The 17,961-nt window shown below is 35.8% G+C and overlaps 1 protein-coding gene and 2 pseudogenes across 1 annotated transcript; 1 reads left to right on the plus strand and 2 right to left on the minus strand.

Annotated features, from left to right (window-relative positions):
• Positions 1–6,453: 6,453 nt before the first annotated feature.
• On the minus strand, positions 6,454–7,446 carry LOC110720180 (annotated as a pseudogene).
• A 7-nt stretch (positions 7,447–7,453) lies between these two features.
• On the plus strand, positions 7,454–10,857 carry LOC110720181 (annotated as a pseudogene).
• A 723-nt stretch (positions 10,858–11,580) lies between these two features.
• LOC110720096 lies at positions 11,581–15,571 on the minus strand. The gene is made up of 4 exons (XM_021899096.1): positions 15,461–15,571; positions 13,691–14,737; positions 13,514–13,560; positions 11,581–13,008 (listed from the first exon to the last, which is right to left on the minus strand). The coding sequence occupies exons 2-4, from the start codon at positions 14,003–14,005 to the stop codon at positions 12,492–12,494; spliced, it is 879 nt and encodes a 292-aa protein (XP_021754788.1). The 5' UTR covers positions 14,006–14,737; positions 15,461–15,571; the 3' UTR covers positions 11,581–12,491.
• Positions 15,572–17,961: the final 2,390 nt, after the last annotated feature.

Here is a 17,961-nt window from a genome sequence, read left to right on the forward strand (position 1 = left end):
GAGGAATTCTAATACCATGTTAAACTCAAGGAATTCTGGAGAAAATGGCTTAACCTTTGTATTGATAATAAACACATATATATACACAATACATTAGGAAAAAACATAATAAGCCTAAAACTCCTAATAAGATAAACTTAACATAAATACAATATTAACATAAGTAAACCAAACCGACTCTAATACTTATTTTATTAATCCCACCTTTTGATTTTTGTTGATTAATCCCACCTTTAGGTGACATCTTATTATTCTATTAGGCCAACCTGACTGGTTACCTATTCTTCAGGTAAATTTTTTTATTTTCAATTTTTTTTAACAAAACAAAAAGGATTTAAAATAAAAATAAAAAAAAAAGCTTCAGCAACCACCCATGACCCACCTTCCCCTAAGCCTCTCCCAAGTCCCCCATGGATTCCGGCCAGTCCTTCCCCTTCCCCCTAACCTCCCTTTTCCAACTCCCCATTCCTCAGCTCTCTCTTTCACTGTCTCGACCGACCCTTCATTGGAAACCCTAAACAACCTGTCGGCCACTCTTTCCCTTCCCCTTAACCGCACTTTTCCGGCTAACTTGTCCCCCTTCCCCTCTCTTTTCGGCCAACACTAAAAAATCCCTGAAAATCCTCAACAAAAACTCTTAAAAAACCCCAATCGAAAACCCTTGAAAACGTCGGAAACCATCATCAAAACCCTTGAAACCCGAAACCCCACCCACCAAAATTGAAAAGGGAAACTAGGTTGGGGCTTTGAGTTTCTGTCGGACTATATAACAGGGGTGGCAGGGGGTGGTCGTGGTCGGTGACCCATCGAAATTCTTGAAGCCAGAAACCTCAACCATTGAAACTGAAAAAGGAAACTAGGCGGGGGTTTTGGTCGTGGTTGGTGATTGGGGTGGCTAGGGAAGTAGGGAAGGGCAGCTAGGGTACGTGGTTGGGGAAGGGCGATGGAGGTGGCTGGGAGTGTATCAGGTTTCATGGAGGTGAGGGGCAGGAAAGAGGGTGTAGGGGGGAAGAAAAGAGGAAAGAGGGGAAAAAATATTAAATTTTTTTTTTTGTAAAAAAAAAAAATCAACCAATCGTAGTGAGACACGTGGATAGGTAACCTACTGTAGAAGGTGGGATAACCGGTTGGGTCGGATAAAATAGAAAGGGGTGTAAAGATGGGATTAATCAGCAATAATCCAAATGTTGGATTAATAAAATAAGACCGGCAAAAGGTTGGGTTATTAGAATCAAATTTTCCTAATTAATACTCCCTCCGTTTTTTTATATGCATCACTTGGTGATGCGCGGAGTTTTAGAAGGGTAATATAATATTGTGTGTGGATGAATAATTTATTATAGTATAAGTAAGATGAGGGCCATGAAAGAGAAAGAATGTGAGGGAGAGTAGATATTTTTATTATATAAGTGGGGACCATAGAGGAGAGAGAAATGATAAAATAATTTAAGTGAGGTTTAAAGTAAGAGAGAGAAATGATAAAATATAGAATAAAGTTTCCAAATAAGGAAGTGATGCATTTAAAAAAAACACCCATAAAAGGAAAGTGATGCATATAAAAAAAACGGAGGGAGTAACTAATATTATTACCACAGTTACATACTAATTGTAACTTTAAATTATTATTTGTAAGCAGTGCCGTCTTAGACATTTTTGGGGCCCGGAGCAAAAATTTTAATAGAGGCCCCGACCCTAAACTACAAAGTGTATTTTATATGTAATTCATCAATAAATTATTTTACCCTTTATAATTGGATAATTAAATAAAAAAATTTGACGGGCATCACAAAATTTGAAACAAGAGAGAGAAGAGACTAGAGAGCAATAATATTTTCCTCCCGTTTTTAAATAATTGCTCCATTTCTCCATGCTCGGAGTTTTAGGAGAAATTGGAAAAAGTAATAAAATATGGAGGTAGTGGGATTGGTAGAATAGTAAAAAAATTGTAAAAAACCAAAAGTATAGGAGAAATTGAAGGAGAGAGAATATAGAATTAATATTGTGGGGTTCATTTGGTGAGAGAAATTAATTAAATATTGTAAAAAATTTCAAAATAAGGAAATGGAACAAGTATTTGAAAACGGCCGGAAAAAGAAAGTGGAACAAGTATTTAAAAACGGAGGGATTACTCCTTTTATTTCATAATAATCTCAACACTATCACACATGTTAATATGCACATATTTGACTATATACGTGTATATAATCCAAAATTATTTTACATGACAACGTATGTTTTTTATATATTGATAAAAAATATTGTCAAAGTAATATAAGCATATGAATATTGAATAGCGTAAAAGTCAAGCAATATATTACAATTATCATTTAACGGACTTAGTAAAAGATTATTAGCATGGTTATGGGTATAATTAGTGATAATAAATAAACCAAATGTTTCTCATATATATGTAGTATTTAAAAATTCATTTTCACGTGTTATTCCCTAAACAAATACTACATATATGTAAGCCTTTGATTATAAATATATATAAGACACTTAGCCCACTTGTCCAAAACACTACTTAGCCTATTTTATAACTCATTTCCAATTGTTTACAATATAAACAATATATCACCTTCTTATTCTTGCCATGTGAGATAACCTCCCACATTATTGGAAATATTCCTGCATTTTCCATCTGATCTCCATTACAAAAATTTTACAAAAAAAAAAAAAAAAACATTCATACTATTATTTCTCGTCAAATCACTTGGTAAGCTTAAAAAAAATCTTAACTTTTAATCCTGGGTTTTGCTGGGGTTTTAGTGTAACCTATTATTTCTCGTCAAATCACTTAGTAAGTTTAAAAAAATCTTAACTTTTAATCATGGGTTTTGCTGGGGTTTTAGTGTAGCGTATTATTTTTCGTCAAATCACTTGCTAAGTTTACAAAAATCGTAACTTTTAATCATTTTGCTAAATGGGTTTTGCTGGGGTTTTAGTGTAACATATTATTTCATAATTTCTGGGCTTTTAATTTGTTGTGTTTGCTTTACATTGTAGTTTCAAGACCGCCGGAATTGTTGGTAGCTACCCGGAAGCCGTTCTAAGCATTGCCATTACAGCCAGCAAAGGTATGCACACTATCAAGCTTGGGGTCTTGGGGCCGGGTACAAGTCAGAGGTTGATGTGGATCAACCCAATGACCCGAGTCGTGGTGGCTAAGTAGTAAGTAGGGTCATTTGAGTTTGCTCTCTCAAGTTAGTTTCAACCGCCCTATTACACTCAAGTATGAGGCGTTTGAGTTGCTAAGGAAAGTTTACTACTTGCTAGTGTAATTACCAAAGTTTAGGGGTGAAAAAGTTGATAATGTTGGGGGGGTGAAATTGGAAGAAAAGAAAATAATTTTTTAGGGTACATGCTAAATTAAGGTTATGGCAGGGGGGAATTTTATTAAATTTGCTAAGGAAAGTTTACTACTTGCTAGTGTAGTTACCAAGTTTAGGGGTGAAAAAATTGATATTGTTGGGGGGTAATTTTCGAGTTCTCATAATCGAAGGGGGGGGGGTGTGAAATTTGAAGAAAGAAAATAAATTTTGGGGGTACATGTAAAATTAAGGTAATGGCAGGAGGAAATGTGATTAATTTTGGGGTTAAAATTCCATGTGCAGAGGAATACTATATTACTAGTAAATAAATGAAGGTGAAAAAAATGAAGAAAAAATAAGGATTAATTGGGCTGCCAAAAAAAATTGCTACTTGAATCTTTTAGATGTACAGACTTTTTATGCTTAAAATTCAATTTATGTGCACTTCTTGGTAATATTATCAAACTATATTACTAGTAAATTTTTCATAATTTTGAGATTTTTTACTTCATTCTTGATGTGGGTATTTTGGAATTTAATTCATTAATTACTTAGTTCATTTATGGCTGAAATGTGAGTTTTTTTTTTTTGGACATTAATGATTGTAATTTATATTTCTTTTTTTGTAAGTTGTTTTTGTGCTTCCATTACAAGCATTTAGCGTAGACTGAAAATTGTTTGACCTCGGAAAAAAAATTTCAGGATAGTTATCTTATCATTTGCCTAAAATTTAATGCATTTAAAAATCAAGTTATATGTTAGACGGGACATTATATCTTTAGCTTGTGATTCTATTATATGAGATTTACTTGTTTATTAGTTGTATACTTTAGTGCAAGATAAAAATGGACTCATATTTGTGATGGTTTAATAGTTAGTAAATATACTGTCGTGTTCGAGTAAGTGTAACTTGTGACTTGTGATGGTGTCTATCATGGTGTTTGTGTATTATAATGTCAATTTATCGGGTAATATACGTTGTAGCATTTAAAGCGAGTTCACTTCGTGTTGGGTCAATAACAAATAAGACTTCGTAATATGAATTTTAGGGCATATGGTTTATGGCATTGTTAATGTGGATTAATGTAACTTTTGAAATGATATTACATGATATACTAACTGTTTTATTTTATTACAGTATGACGATCCGATATACTTCAGAATTTGTTGAGAACCTTCCCAATGAACATCAGGTAGAGTTTAAGATTGATGGGACTCGAACGGAAATTATAGGAAGTTATAGAAAGATGATACATAATGGGTAGAAATCTGTGTGCTGGAAGGGAGGGAGCTGAAGTTGGTACTGATGATATCACTACAATCCCAACTACCGTGGAAGGAATTCCTCCGATTTTTACAATTTGGATAAGAGGGGACTTTGAGGGGTTTTATTTGGACATTCTTTTATTGGTGGGAAAGGGTGACAACTATCTCTATGCGATTAGAGATAGCACCGGATGGAGAGAAACTGAAAACCCTAAGTTTTCTGTTGTAGGGGCAACTACGTTTGGAGAGAGATTTACTGGTTCATACACCAACGTTACGGGTGGCATATGGGAAGCGCGAATCAATTTTGGTTTGCGGGGTCTAATACGCGCATGTATTGCTCTACAACGGAGAAATGTAGACCATGCATCACCTTTTTTATGTGTTGTGGCAAATATATTCGAGGCGATTCGGTACCTTGTTATAGAAGAATATTTCATTCGACAAATGGTCCAAGAATTGTGGTATTATGTCGATTCTGTGAATTTGTCATTCAATGCTAGAAGACTGATAAACTCGTGGGGTTATATTAGTACGAGTGTCCTAAGTTATCGGATTAATAGGATTTGGACATTTATTTGGAGTGATTTGGATAATGAAAATTATAGAGAGCAAGATTATCAAGATTTTAATATAACTGGAAACAACAGGGAGTGTAAAATCACTCTTCCTTTGGTACCAAAAATCATTGGTCTGCTGGAGACCTGAAAAGGGGAAATTCCCTGTTTCTCATGGTGAGAAACAAATTTGTTTCTCATAATGACATTTTGGTGAATAAATCAAAGTTGTTGGTTTATTTACGAAAATGCCATGTGAGAAACAACTCACCATGAGAAACTGGGGCATCCTCCCTGAAAAGATTGAAATAGAATTTTTTGCTGTATCACTTGTATGTGTGAACATATTGGCTGTTCCCCTCTATTCCCATAATTCTGGAGTGGAGCAGCAATCATCCCCTTCTTTTATGGCTTCTACCAATTTGGTTACATTCTTACATTTCCCTTCTAGCTTATTTCAAGAATCTTTTGGCTGTATATTGAGGTAGCTTAGATTTGGCATTCCTCTAGCTTATTTCAAGAATCTTTTGGCTGATTCTCTTTACTGGGATTTGTAGAAAAATGGAATTTACTCTGTGAGATCAGTGTATTGAGCGATCTTTGAGGATGACTGGAGTAGAGAGGAGACAGCACCTTCTTTTGGTCTGAATTTCTGGCCAAAAGTGTGGAGTCTGCACGCTCTCCCCAGAGTCAAGATGTTTGCCTGGAGAGCTCTTCACAATGCTATTCCTACCAAGCAGGGTATTAATCGCCGTATTGCAAGCTTTGATCCAATATGCAGCATCTGTCAGGATGGTGAAGAGTTGGTGATTCATGCTCTGAACTCTGAAGGAGTGTAAATTAGCGAAGGAAATCTGGAGAAGAAGTGAACTTACTGCTATGTTTGAAACAGATTACCGCTGGGTTTCAGATTGGTGGGAATATGTGCTAGGGGAGCTGGAAGAGAAGAAGAGTGGGATTTCTTAACTTGTGTTGGGCGATTTGGGGGGATCGCAATAAGCTGGTGGTGGCAAACAAGACACCAGTAGCGGAGAAGGTGGTGCTAGCGATAGGCTGCTAGCGCTCTTTGAGGGGTCAATCACCTTACAAAGCTCGATATCTCCAATCTGCGGCTCCTTCGATGAGTTGAGCAAGACGGTTTTGCTGGAGAGGTCAAAAAGCAGAACTGGACCAGTCGAACATCCATGCAGAGAGGCCAGGCCTTGAGCCACCCCCACTGATATACTACACCTGCTCACCCAATCTAAAAGAGTTCCTGAACTTCATGTAGGGAATCAAACAAAGTCCCTTTGAATGACATTTCATAGATGAGAAAAGCACTATTTGCAGCCAGTGTATAAGCTAGAGGAGTCATGATGTTTGACCTGTTCATCTTCCCTAGAGCCTCTAGCTCCTGCCCAAAGCTTCCATGGTTGCTTGTAAAGTAGTCGCATTGAGAGAAAAACCCCAAGAATTGCGATCAAACCACCAAAGAGTGCTGCACTAACTACCACTGCAATTTTGACAGCAATTGACTTTTTCCAGTCGTTGGTGTTTGGCCTATCTGGTGGTGGATAAGAAAGACCTGCATTTCCTTTGGTATCTACAATGACACTGCTACGAAATTTTGGAGTAACTCCAGAGAGATTGTTATTGTCAAGTAACAACCATGTTAAGCTCAGCATACTAGTTAGAAAGTCTGGAATCTCACCAGAAAATCTGTTGTTGGAGAGATCCAAAATCTCCAGGGAAGTCATCAGATCAAGTGATGCTTCGGGGATTCACCCTTCAAATAAATTGTGGCCGAGGTTCAGAGAATACTGTAAATTTCGGGGCATCAGAGGAATCTTCCCACTGAGATGGTTTTTCCCTAGCTGAAGTTCAATCAGAGAATTCAAGTTGCCAATGTTTTCTGGTATTGAACCAGCCAAATTGTTCTCCTGAAAATGCAGGTATCCAAGTTTGCCCAAGGTTGATATGGAAGTAGGTATTGGACCGCTAAGTGAGTTCCAGCTGATATTTAGGCTTGTCAAATTGGATAGCTGGGTGATTTCACTAGGAATTTTGCCAACAAAGTTGTTGAACTGAAGACTCAAAACTTGAAGCTGCTTCAGATTGCCCAATTCTGTGGGCAATACGCCCAACAGAATCGTTCTCAGCCAAGTTCAACAACCTTAACTTCTGACATGAGCAAACATCAACAGGTATTGTTCCATTCAAGGTGTTGCTTTCCAGCTCCAAATAAACCAAGCTCTGAAGCTTACTGAAATTGATCCCTTCAGGTACTAGCTATAATTTTATGAGGCCTAAAAAACCAGTTTACTGTAGACCATAGCACTAATGAGTGTGTCCTGTCATTAGAAGCACTTCTCCTGTAGAGTCCAATAGCAGTTAGATACCAAAGAAAGCGTGCTCAGATTGACAATAGCAGTTCAAGGAGATCAGCAACAATTCCTATTCGTGCAAATGCCAAATGGTATTGATACATGTACAGAATTATCGGACTCTACCCTTGGCCCTGAATCTCCAAGACGATACAGAAAAAGTGTCAGTGGGATGTCTTTGTGGCTTGACGGCTTTAAGAGGAGTAATGTTGTTTCTGCATCTGGTATACTTGAGTTTGCTTACAGGTTTGCTTTCCAAATTTACTTAAGTTTTTAGTGACCATGTCAAAAATATTTTGTTGAGGCAATAATAAGAATTTGGCAACCCTCTTTTTGTGATCATAGGGGCAAAGCTGAATTTGGGGAGTAAAATGAGAAATCTTATCAATCTGATTAATGCCACTTTTATAGATCGATCAATGGAGTTAATGTTGCTAATAAATCAATTATGTTTCATAACCTGGTGCTTAAAACTTGGTGTTAGATTTTGTTACATATATGGTGCTGTTTTGATTCTTTGTAATTCACATGAGAATCGTATAAGTAGGTACTAATTGCTTTCTTATGGTTATAAATAATTGTCGTAGCAGACCTCATTACAGCTTATCATGTCATATTGTCGTGTTTTTCTGGTGTCATTGCTTTGCTAAGAATGTAAAATTCAAGCATAATTAACTTCTTAATGTGTTTTTTGGGTCTCAGTATCTCAAGTGCTTTCTTTCTCCACTCTCTTTGTCAATATATCCTTGTTGGAGAGTGAATTCTTGTTGATTTCAAATCATGCCGAAACTACTGATATGGACAGAACTCTGATTGCACTTGACTAGATGACTATAAGCTGGCTACTTCTTTTGCAGGGATTTGCAGAAGGTGACTCAGAATTTCACAACATTGGTTGGCCAGGGTGCATATGGTCCTGTGTACAAAGCTCAAATGACAACTGGTGAAATAGTTGCTGTGAAGGTGCTGGCAACTGATTCAAAGCAAGGGGAGCGAGAATTTGAAACAGAGGTAATGTCATATTTTAATCAGTGCTGCTTCTTAGCGCCAATATAATCTAACACCAAACTTCATCCTCAGATGTCATTACTGAAGTGCCCTCTGTGGCAGGTATGTTGCTGTCTGTTTTTATGCTGTAGTTATTGTGCTGATAGATTCTTATCTCACCTTCTTATATTGTCTGCTCTTGATCACAGGTTAAGCTGTTAGGAAGGTTGCATCACAGAAACCTCTTGAATTTGCTTGGATATTGTACAGAGAAGGGAAAAAACATGCTTATATATGCCTATACAGTAAGTCAACAAACCATATCTTCAGCATTTATGTGATTCTAGGTTAACATAGAAATAGGAGTGTTCTAGCCCTTCTAGGTGTCATTGCAATGATATGAAATAATGAGATTTGACCAACTTTTCTTCCAGAAGAATTAATTACTTTGCATGTAAATGGATACATTGAGATATGTTGAAAAGTTAAGATATTTGATTTTCACCTGTAGATTGACTGGCATACATCAATGATTAATTAAACTTCCTTGCAAACCTATTGTTGTGAACCTTTCTTACGTCGGAGCCTGCAAATTTGACAGGTTTCCTCATTTTCCAGCTTAAGTGATCCCATGCAAGGATAGTTGCAATTGGGGCTTCCGTGCATGCAACTATGCAAGCTTTGTTAGAAAGAGGTTCCTCTGTGAAATGTAGCTCTGTAGGAAGTTCTTGTCGCTTGAACTTCTTGTTCAGCATCCCTAATTGGTATCCTCCTGTTCAGACCAGTGACACCAGTCCCATCAACAAAATCTATAGTTGTCTGAGTATGATCTTGTTTCCCGTATCATTTATTAATCATTTATCCTTTTCTTATGATCTTCTAGAGCGTAATTTCTATTGCTATTCACGATAAGTGATGGAGGGTAGTATATGAACTGGGTTGAAATTTATTGTGAAATAGAACTACAGGATTTGAATTACAGTCTTAGGTTGATTATTCCAGTTTAGGTGTGCTGTATCTTGAATTTTGCTACATTCAAATAGATTCTACAAATGCTCATTTGGACCCTTTTCTTTTGATTTTAGCATGGTGGTATATCGAGGTATTTGGGCCTTTGGGGAAAAAAATTCTTTGCTATGCAACTTATATACTGTTATAGCTGAACGATAAACTAAATGAACTGTTGTAGACTTGTAGTGTAATAACAAGTTCGGGGAATGCTTTGGGTCTGATATTCCTGTTTGTCTTCCATATGGTTGGTTCACAGGCCTCACCTCTATTCTGGCTTTATATCATCAAAAATACATAACTTATGTTTCCAAATTCTTCACAGGCCTCACCTCTATTCTGGCAATAGGATTTAGATAAGCAAAATCTTCTTGTTGTGGTTTTTAATCTGATTTCTTCCTTCTGCTTTCAGGCAGTTCCTCCTGAATACATCGTGACATTAAATCTTCCAACATTTTTTTGGATCAGTCAATGAAAGCTAGGGTATGTACGTTGTTATCACATGTTCCTGCATGATGTAACTTTTTTATGCAGACTTTGTGAATTTGAGATGCTAGGAAGTCATGGTGGCAGTGGTGTCTTTTTGCTGATGAAAATGTTTTATGCTGAATCCAGGTGACCGATTTTGGGCTTTTAAGGGAAGAGGTGATTGACGGGCAAGTTTGCAATTTAAAGGGGACTTTTGGCTATCTTGATCCTGAGTATATATCCACAAGAACCTTTACAAAGAAAAGTGATGTCTACAGTTATGGGGTCTTGCTTTTCGAACTCATTGCAGCAAGAAACCCCCTTCAAGGTCTCATGGAGTATGTAGAGCTGGTAAGTTTATTATCACTTATTCAGAACGTATACATCTATTGCATTCGACACCTCAAGACTATGTCACCAGACCTGATAATATAGGACCCAGATTGTTATGCTTGATGCCTCTCTTCTCCCCGGAAATTATTTAGTTATGAATGACCCATAGCAATTTTTGGATCTTCATCAATGGCATACTGGTTATTTTATTTTTGGATCTTCCCTGGGTTATTCTCTAGGCAGGAGCCAAATTAAGTAGTTGTTTCTTAATGTGTGCTTGATAATATCTCCAAAGAGGCTATTTTGATCCGGATTTTGTGTTGTCTTTTCAGAGAACTGTGACTTGGAGACGACGGTAGATTAGATTGTATATCCGTGCTGTTACTGTGGGGTTTGCCGATTGGTGTTATCGTGCCTGTCTAATTGTAGAAAAGCGATTTGGGGCAGCTTTACTCTTGCACGTTAAGGAACTTGTGGGTTGAAGGTTTTACAAATGTCTTGGTAAATGGTATGGAATGTAAATTTGTTGGACTTGCAAAGCTTGAAGAAAGCAGCATTAGTTAGCCAGTTGGGAAGTATAGTTGGCTATTAGTATGCTGAAAGGGGACATGCTTTTAGCCAAGGCAAGCTAATATACCTGCCCTGTTTCTGGTCCTGGTTGTGCACTTGTGGTTGTCTTCGAGTTACTTTTTAAAGAGGCAAATGTGGAGTCTTTTAGGCTTGAATCAATGGCAACTGCTCGAACTATTTGTATGATCAACATCGAAGTCTGCAAATACTCATGCTAGATTAGCTCTTGCTGCTTTCATCATTCTCTGTGCTTGGCTATCTGTCATCAACCTTGTAGCTTTAGACATTTCATTAAACTATAACAACTTGTATATTATATATTCAGGAGTACTTCTGATGCTTTGGTTAAAATATTAAAAGAGGGATGCTGTTTGCTCAAAACCCCTTATGTGTAATGTGTTGATCGCTATCCTATAGTCTTGTGCAATTTTCCTTATGATCCTGCTAATCTAGCAATAGCCAAATACTGTGTCTGATAATTTTACTTTCAATCCTCCACAACATACCATGCAAGATCTAAAGCCAAACACCTTTAGAAGTTGTCATTTTTAATTTTTTATTTAGTGTTAGTTGTATGACAAATTAATACCTTATATACGAATTATGTTAGACACATTACCATTATCTGAATTTATATCAAGAAACTACAGTTTTAACAACAAAAAATAAAGAGTTCATCTTCATGCCTTAACCATAGAAAAGAGATGATGTGGCAGTATAACAAGACTAATATCTGGCTTAAAAAGGGAATTTCCAGGTTACCCGTTGTGCATGGTGTTTTATTGAGACCAACCCCTGGTGAAGTCGGCATACTCCGGGATGGGTCAATTGTGGTGGAAGTAGGAGGGATCGAGCTTGATCATGGACTATGAACCAAAGTAAAACAGACGGCAGCATATGGTCTGAGTATGATCAAGTGTACTTGAAGTAATTATCTTTCGGATATGGTACAAGTAATACAAGCAGACACGTTAAGCATGAATCTGCTCGATACTTCGGTTAAAATATTAACCCCTCTCAAAACTGCATGAATTTGTATTGTTAGTTTGAACTGAATTCAACTGCCGTATATTACTGTTTATTCTGTATCATACTTGAACTGGACATAGTGTATCATAAACTGTAAACGTCTCAAAAAAAACATACAGACGAAATAGACATTGTTGGAAATTCCACATAATCTTGTTTATGGTTAATTGTAAGGTTGTTGCTAACTAAGATCCAGCCAATAGTACAATTCAAATGCCCCAAAAAAAAAAAAAAAAAAAAAAAAGCCTAAATAGAAAATTCATAGGTAATATGTTACAAACAAACTACCTGAACTGAGGCCATGTAACTAATATATCAATAGAGTAGTTCTTTCCCTGTATCTCCGCCGAAGATTGTTCATCACTATTAAACTCTGCACTACCTTGTAAATAATCAACATCAACACTTGATTCAGAAGTTAAGCTGCCATCAACTATTAAATCTGCTTTTATAATTAGAGAGGACTTTTTTGGCAAAGAAACAAGAGATTTTGACAACGGCAAGGAACCATTGTTTTTAAGGTCATTTATAGGATCATCTAAACCTCTCTCAAAAAGAACACTTTGATAGTATTTCACATCATACGAGGTTGAATACTCTTAGTTGCTATACCGAGCAACAATGCTCCCATAAAACTTTACGGGCAACAAGCCCAAAGCACTATCATTGTTTTTTACCAAGACATTCACTTTAGCGTGTGCTCCATCTTCAATTATTATGTAATGCAGTGCTACATATCCATGATCCCCTCGAATAACAGAACATATCCGTTTGTTATACCATTTGTCAAAAAAGCGAAAAGTCCACGAAACAAATCCTTCAACAAAAACATTACCCTTAGCATCCTTGAGGTCAAGATAAATGCCAAAATCGTTCATAGCCGATAAGCCAACACGACCACAGTATTTGACCTCAATTTTATCAAAACATATCTGAGGAGAATTCTGATCTCTATTGAACAGATGAACATATTGCATACCTTGAACATTGATCCTCCCATAGAGCTTAAAGGGAGGCTTCAAATCATTGCTACTGATACCAATTGAAAACACTTCTAGTAGTTGCACGGGTTTCTTGACTCTCGTCACATGTGATGTCGGCAAAACCAGTGGAGACCTGATAATCAGAATTCAATACCGCATACAGATTAAACCAACTTCACTAAGAAATACAAAACCTAAAGGAAGGCAAGCATGCCTTTTCTAGTTCAAAACACATCTAGAGCATGCTTGGAAATAGAGAAATAAAATTAAAGGTAATGGAGTATAAAATAAAAGGTAGTAATTTCTGAATAATTATAATAGGATTTATTATTTGAAGAATATGAATCCATTACCCATTCCTCCTCCTATCCTCTCTCAATCACCATCTCCTCCAAACTCTTACTCCTCTTCACTTTGCCACCAAACTACAATGGGTAAGTGACTAAAAAATAAATGACTAATCTATTTTATTCTAGGTGTTTAAAGAGCCATAAGGGCGAGTGATGAAAATCGATTCCAAAATCTCCTAAAATCGGGAGGATGCTCTAACCAATTGAGCTATCTCCCACTCTCCATATGATTAATCTATAAAAATACACTAATGGCACAAGAGTGTCAAATAAGAGATAGCAGCCTACCAATCATCACTCGAGAAGGATGTTGAGGGTTGTGGATCAGCAAAATACTGCAGATATAACAAACATCAAATGTAAGATGAGACAATAAACCAGTTTCCTATTAAAAATTACATAGGAAAAGAAAGGCAATATAACATGAAAAGATACAATACAACAACCATATAAAAAAAAAATTACCCGCTGCCTTTTAACCAGTTCATCAAGCTCGCTCTCTTCATTCAAACAGCGTTTCAAATCACTTCCTTTGTAACGCAACTCATATGCATCACCCCATTTCACTCGCACTCTAATACGCCCATTTTCACCCACTACATCCATCTTAAACTGGCTGCGGTCATTAGATGGAAACTCTAAGACACCATTAGCTAGTGTTCTTCCATCCTTATACTTAAAATCCACATATTTCAAGGGGGGAATTTGAATTAACTGGCATAGCAACCATGGACCTTGATAGCTCAATAGATGATCTAGACTTGACCCGTACACATTCATCACGTGACAATTTTAAAAGTATACTTGAAATAGTCGTATTGTCTCCATAGGAGACACTCCCAGGAAACTTGGTGTGTGCAGCAACAGTTCCATAAACATCAGCACCATCGTCCTTTCCATATGCAGAAGTATCATAATCAGTGTAATCAACATCAACATCAACATCATAGTCTAATACATCATAATCATCGTCTTTGCTGAAGAAAAACACATCCACAGAACCTGTCACTGCATAAGGAAAAGTGGCATAATGCAGAGTCACAAATCCGGCCTCACCCAAAACAATTTCAGCTCCATGTTCTGTGTAAAAGGTTTCTTTGTAGTTGAAGCTCAACTTTCCCTTAGCAATGACAACATCACTTCGAGCCCTATCCCTTAGATCCACCTCAATAACGACATAATCATAGGGTATAATGACACGACCATCCTTAAGTCCAGTTAATGACAAATAACGAGTGTAGCCATCCCTATTCAGCTCAATAAACTCAGGGTTGTTGCGTTTCCGTTTGTAGAGATCAAATACATGACCTAATCCATTAGTGGCTATAATAGTGCCATATATCTCACAACAATCACAATCATCAAAAGACATGCCAGGGAGGCTGGTATTTACACTGACAGAGAACACCTCGAGCAGAGGCATAGTCTTGGAACCAATATTACCCCACGCTTCTTGTAGATAGAGTATCCTCCGTAAAACATCCCTACCTGTTTTCTTAGCCAAATCCATATCTGTAAATGGATGACAGATTATTACAACAACAACAACAACAACAACAACAACAACAACAAAACCTCGGTCCCAAAATGATACGACAGATTATTAATTAAGGAAAATAAATTACATTTAAGACATCGTATATTTTGCTACAAGAGCAACTCCAATGGTAAGTTAATGAGCTTGTTGTTATGCCACATAACATTTCGTAGCTAGTTTGTGTTCCGACGGTTAGCTACTAGCTTGTGATTAATAATACGAACCTTAATTCCTTAATTAGCTTTTTGAATTAAATTTTATTAATATATCAAGACTACTTTTTGCAAGTTTTTTCTTAAGCAAATTAGCTTAAACAGATTGTTTGGGCAACATAATTTCATTTTTTTTAAGCAACAACCTCTAAACGACCAAATTCGTCTCAAATGCAGAGGCAGGGGAGGAAGGAAATGAGGTCCAATTTCATAATTCAATCCTAAACAATCAAGGGTTCGGCAATACAATTGCAACAAAATTTGGTCGAAAAATCACATAATTTTATGGATATTTGATTCAATAATCAAATTAGGCTCTTAATTTTCTTTTCTTTTGGTTATGATGTTTCGTAATCTTAGAATTTAGAACCAATAGTTCGATTTTCGAACCCTACACTTAATGCACAAACAATTTAATCAAATATGATCAAAGATAAACCCTAGATTGTGAAATTTATATGATGATAACAAAATCAAACAACTTACCTCAGAAGCTGCTTCAATGGGGGATACAAGTATTAGATTCAATGGAGAACGTCAACTGCGCTTCAATGGAGAACATGAACTGCGCTTCAAGTGTTAGAGGCCTTGGAGCCCTTTTAAAAAGCATGACCCACCACGGTTATATATGGGTTAGATCCGTATATAATAAATAAATGGGGCGAGTCTTTATACAATCGGCTAACACAAACTTTTTAAAAAATCAGGTGTACAATAATTATTGTACATCCATTATAAAAATAACTCAAAATGATTAAAAGTTACCCCTGAAATGAATAAAAGTTAGCCCAATATGCGTTAAAGTAACCAAATTCAAATAAAAATTGTCTACGCTTTATTAGTAAAGAATCACATTTTAAATGACTAAAAATCAATTATTAGTGATTGAATGTAATTAAATTACCTTTATAAAACTTTTCTTGTTGTTGATTTATATAAAAATTGTATTATGTTTAAAGTTATCCAAAAAAAAGACAAAAAGTTACCCTAAAATTAGCTAAAAGTTACCCTTATACTGCTCGATGTACACTAATATTAGTGTAAACCGGATGTATACAAAAGTTTTTGATCGTCTAATTATGGGGTACAACGGGTCTTATAAGAGTTTAGAGTAAACTTGTTCTTACAAAAAGTATTTTGTACTTCGTAGAGTATTAGTTTTCTTTTTAAAATTGAGCAATATTCATGGAAAATGTTCAAACCATGTAAATTTTCTTGTTACACCATGTTATCGATTTTCCCACGGTATTGTCCACGCAAGCAAAGGATAAAAAATAAAATGGGGTTAATTATTGAAAATAAATTGTTGTTTTAAGTTAGTGAACCCCTAATTGAATTAGCAATTTACGCAAAACAACTATACCAAAAACAATATTTTAGGTTAGGGGAAAATCAAATAGCAGTTTTTCAAGGGTAAAATTGATAAAATCGCTAATTCAATCAGCAGCCAGTTTAATTTCGTTGGGAATTGGTAAAAAAAAAAATACAAGCTATTCAATCGTTGACGTGGACAACAATACCGTGGGATTATTAATCAAATTTGGCATAATAATTAAGGAATTTTGCATTATTTTAAAGAATTTTCCACTAATCGCTTGATTATAAAATATAAATACAGTAAAAAAGACAATAAAAATAATTTGAGTAAATAGTGTAAATTTCAAGGACTTAAATATTTTCGGGTTTTGACTTGTATATATCAATGCGAAATAAGTATGTTTTGTTTTTTTTTGATAGGTCCCAATTAACAAGAAATTAAATTTGTAAAATGGAAGTGGACCAAATTCATCATAACTAGTACTTGTAATATATATCATAGTCTTTGTCAAAGGAATTCCTGGTTTGACAAGGAAAGTTGGGAGGTAGTGAGATTAGGTAGTGTTATTGGTTGACAGTTGAATTGCTCTTTTACCTGTGTGAGTGTCTTCTTCCCACCTGATAACTGCCATGGCGCCAACATCAACAACCACTCTCTTTTTTTAATATTTCAAAACTTATGCTAAACTTCTTCATTCCATCTACCTTTTTTAAAATCCACTTTCCTATTTCAAATCCTTCCTTAAAAGTCCCTCTATCCCCTCCCCCCCTCCTATGGATAAGCTACCTGTATAATTTAGAAACGTATATTAAGGTGGTAGATCGGAAAAAATTAATACGGCCCTAATCGGTGTACGGTATACAGACATACAATACATCATCTTTAAGGAATTTAAATTAACAAAGTAAAAGTGATTCTATTTATCTAATGCAGTTGGTTGAAAATATTAAAGGGGTTAGAATTTGATTCTTTTACCTATCGCTTAAAACTAATCACTGTATTCCAATGCTTTGTAAGTAAATATAGGTTATTTAAGCTCAATAATTAATTAATTACAATAATTTACTAGGACGCAGTCCCCAAATGACCTCGATGGTAGGTCTCCCTCTGTTTGCATGTATGTGCTCAAAGCGTACAACATCATTGGTGAATTTACTAAGGAGCTTGAGTGATACATGCCCTACCATATTATAATGGTTTCAAGTTTAATACAAAAAATCATCATGTGCTAAAATGAGATGTGCATTGAAATGGTTTAGCAGTAATTAGAGTAGCAATGTTGTATGATGTATGATCATGGGATGCAAGGAAAACATCCTCATCCCCCCATTGATATCTCTATTTTTTTGTTCCCATTCATTTTTTCTACTTTTTTTTTCCACTAATTTTTATTAATTTATTATTATTCCAATTTCTAAATCCTAAACATGACATATGTAATTAAGTATGTAACTGCTCGTCTGGGAACTCATGCAAAATCATGCAAATTCAACTTAACTAATATTATTTTTATTTTTTTTGCTTCATCAGAATCATCACCCTTATGAGTTAAGATCGAGTTCAACAATTTTGACCAATAGCTAGTGATCCATCCAAGCTGTTATAATTTTAAAAATTGATAATGAATATTTTACAATTTGGGTAGAATACTACTCCCTCCGTTCTCGAT

Source organism: Chenopodium quinoa, unplaced genomic scaffold (genome assembly GCF_001683475.1).
Source record: "Chenopodium quinoa cultivar QQ74 unplaced genomic scaffold, ASM168347v1, whole genome shotgun sequence".
NCBI lineage: Eukaryota > Viridiplantae > Streptophyta > Magnoliopsida > Caryophyllales > Amaranthaceae > Chenopodium > Chenopodium quinoa.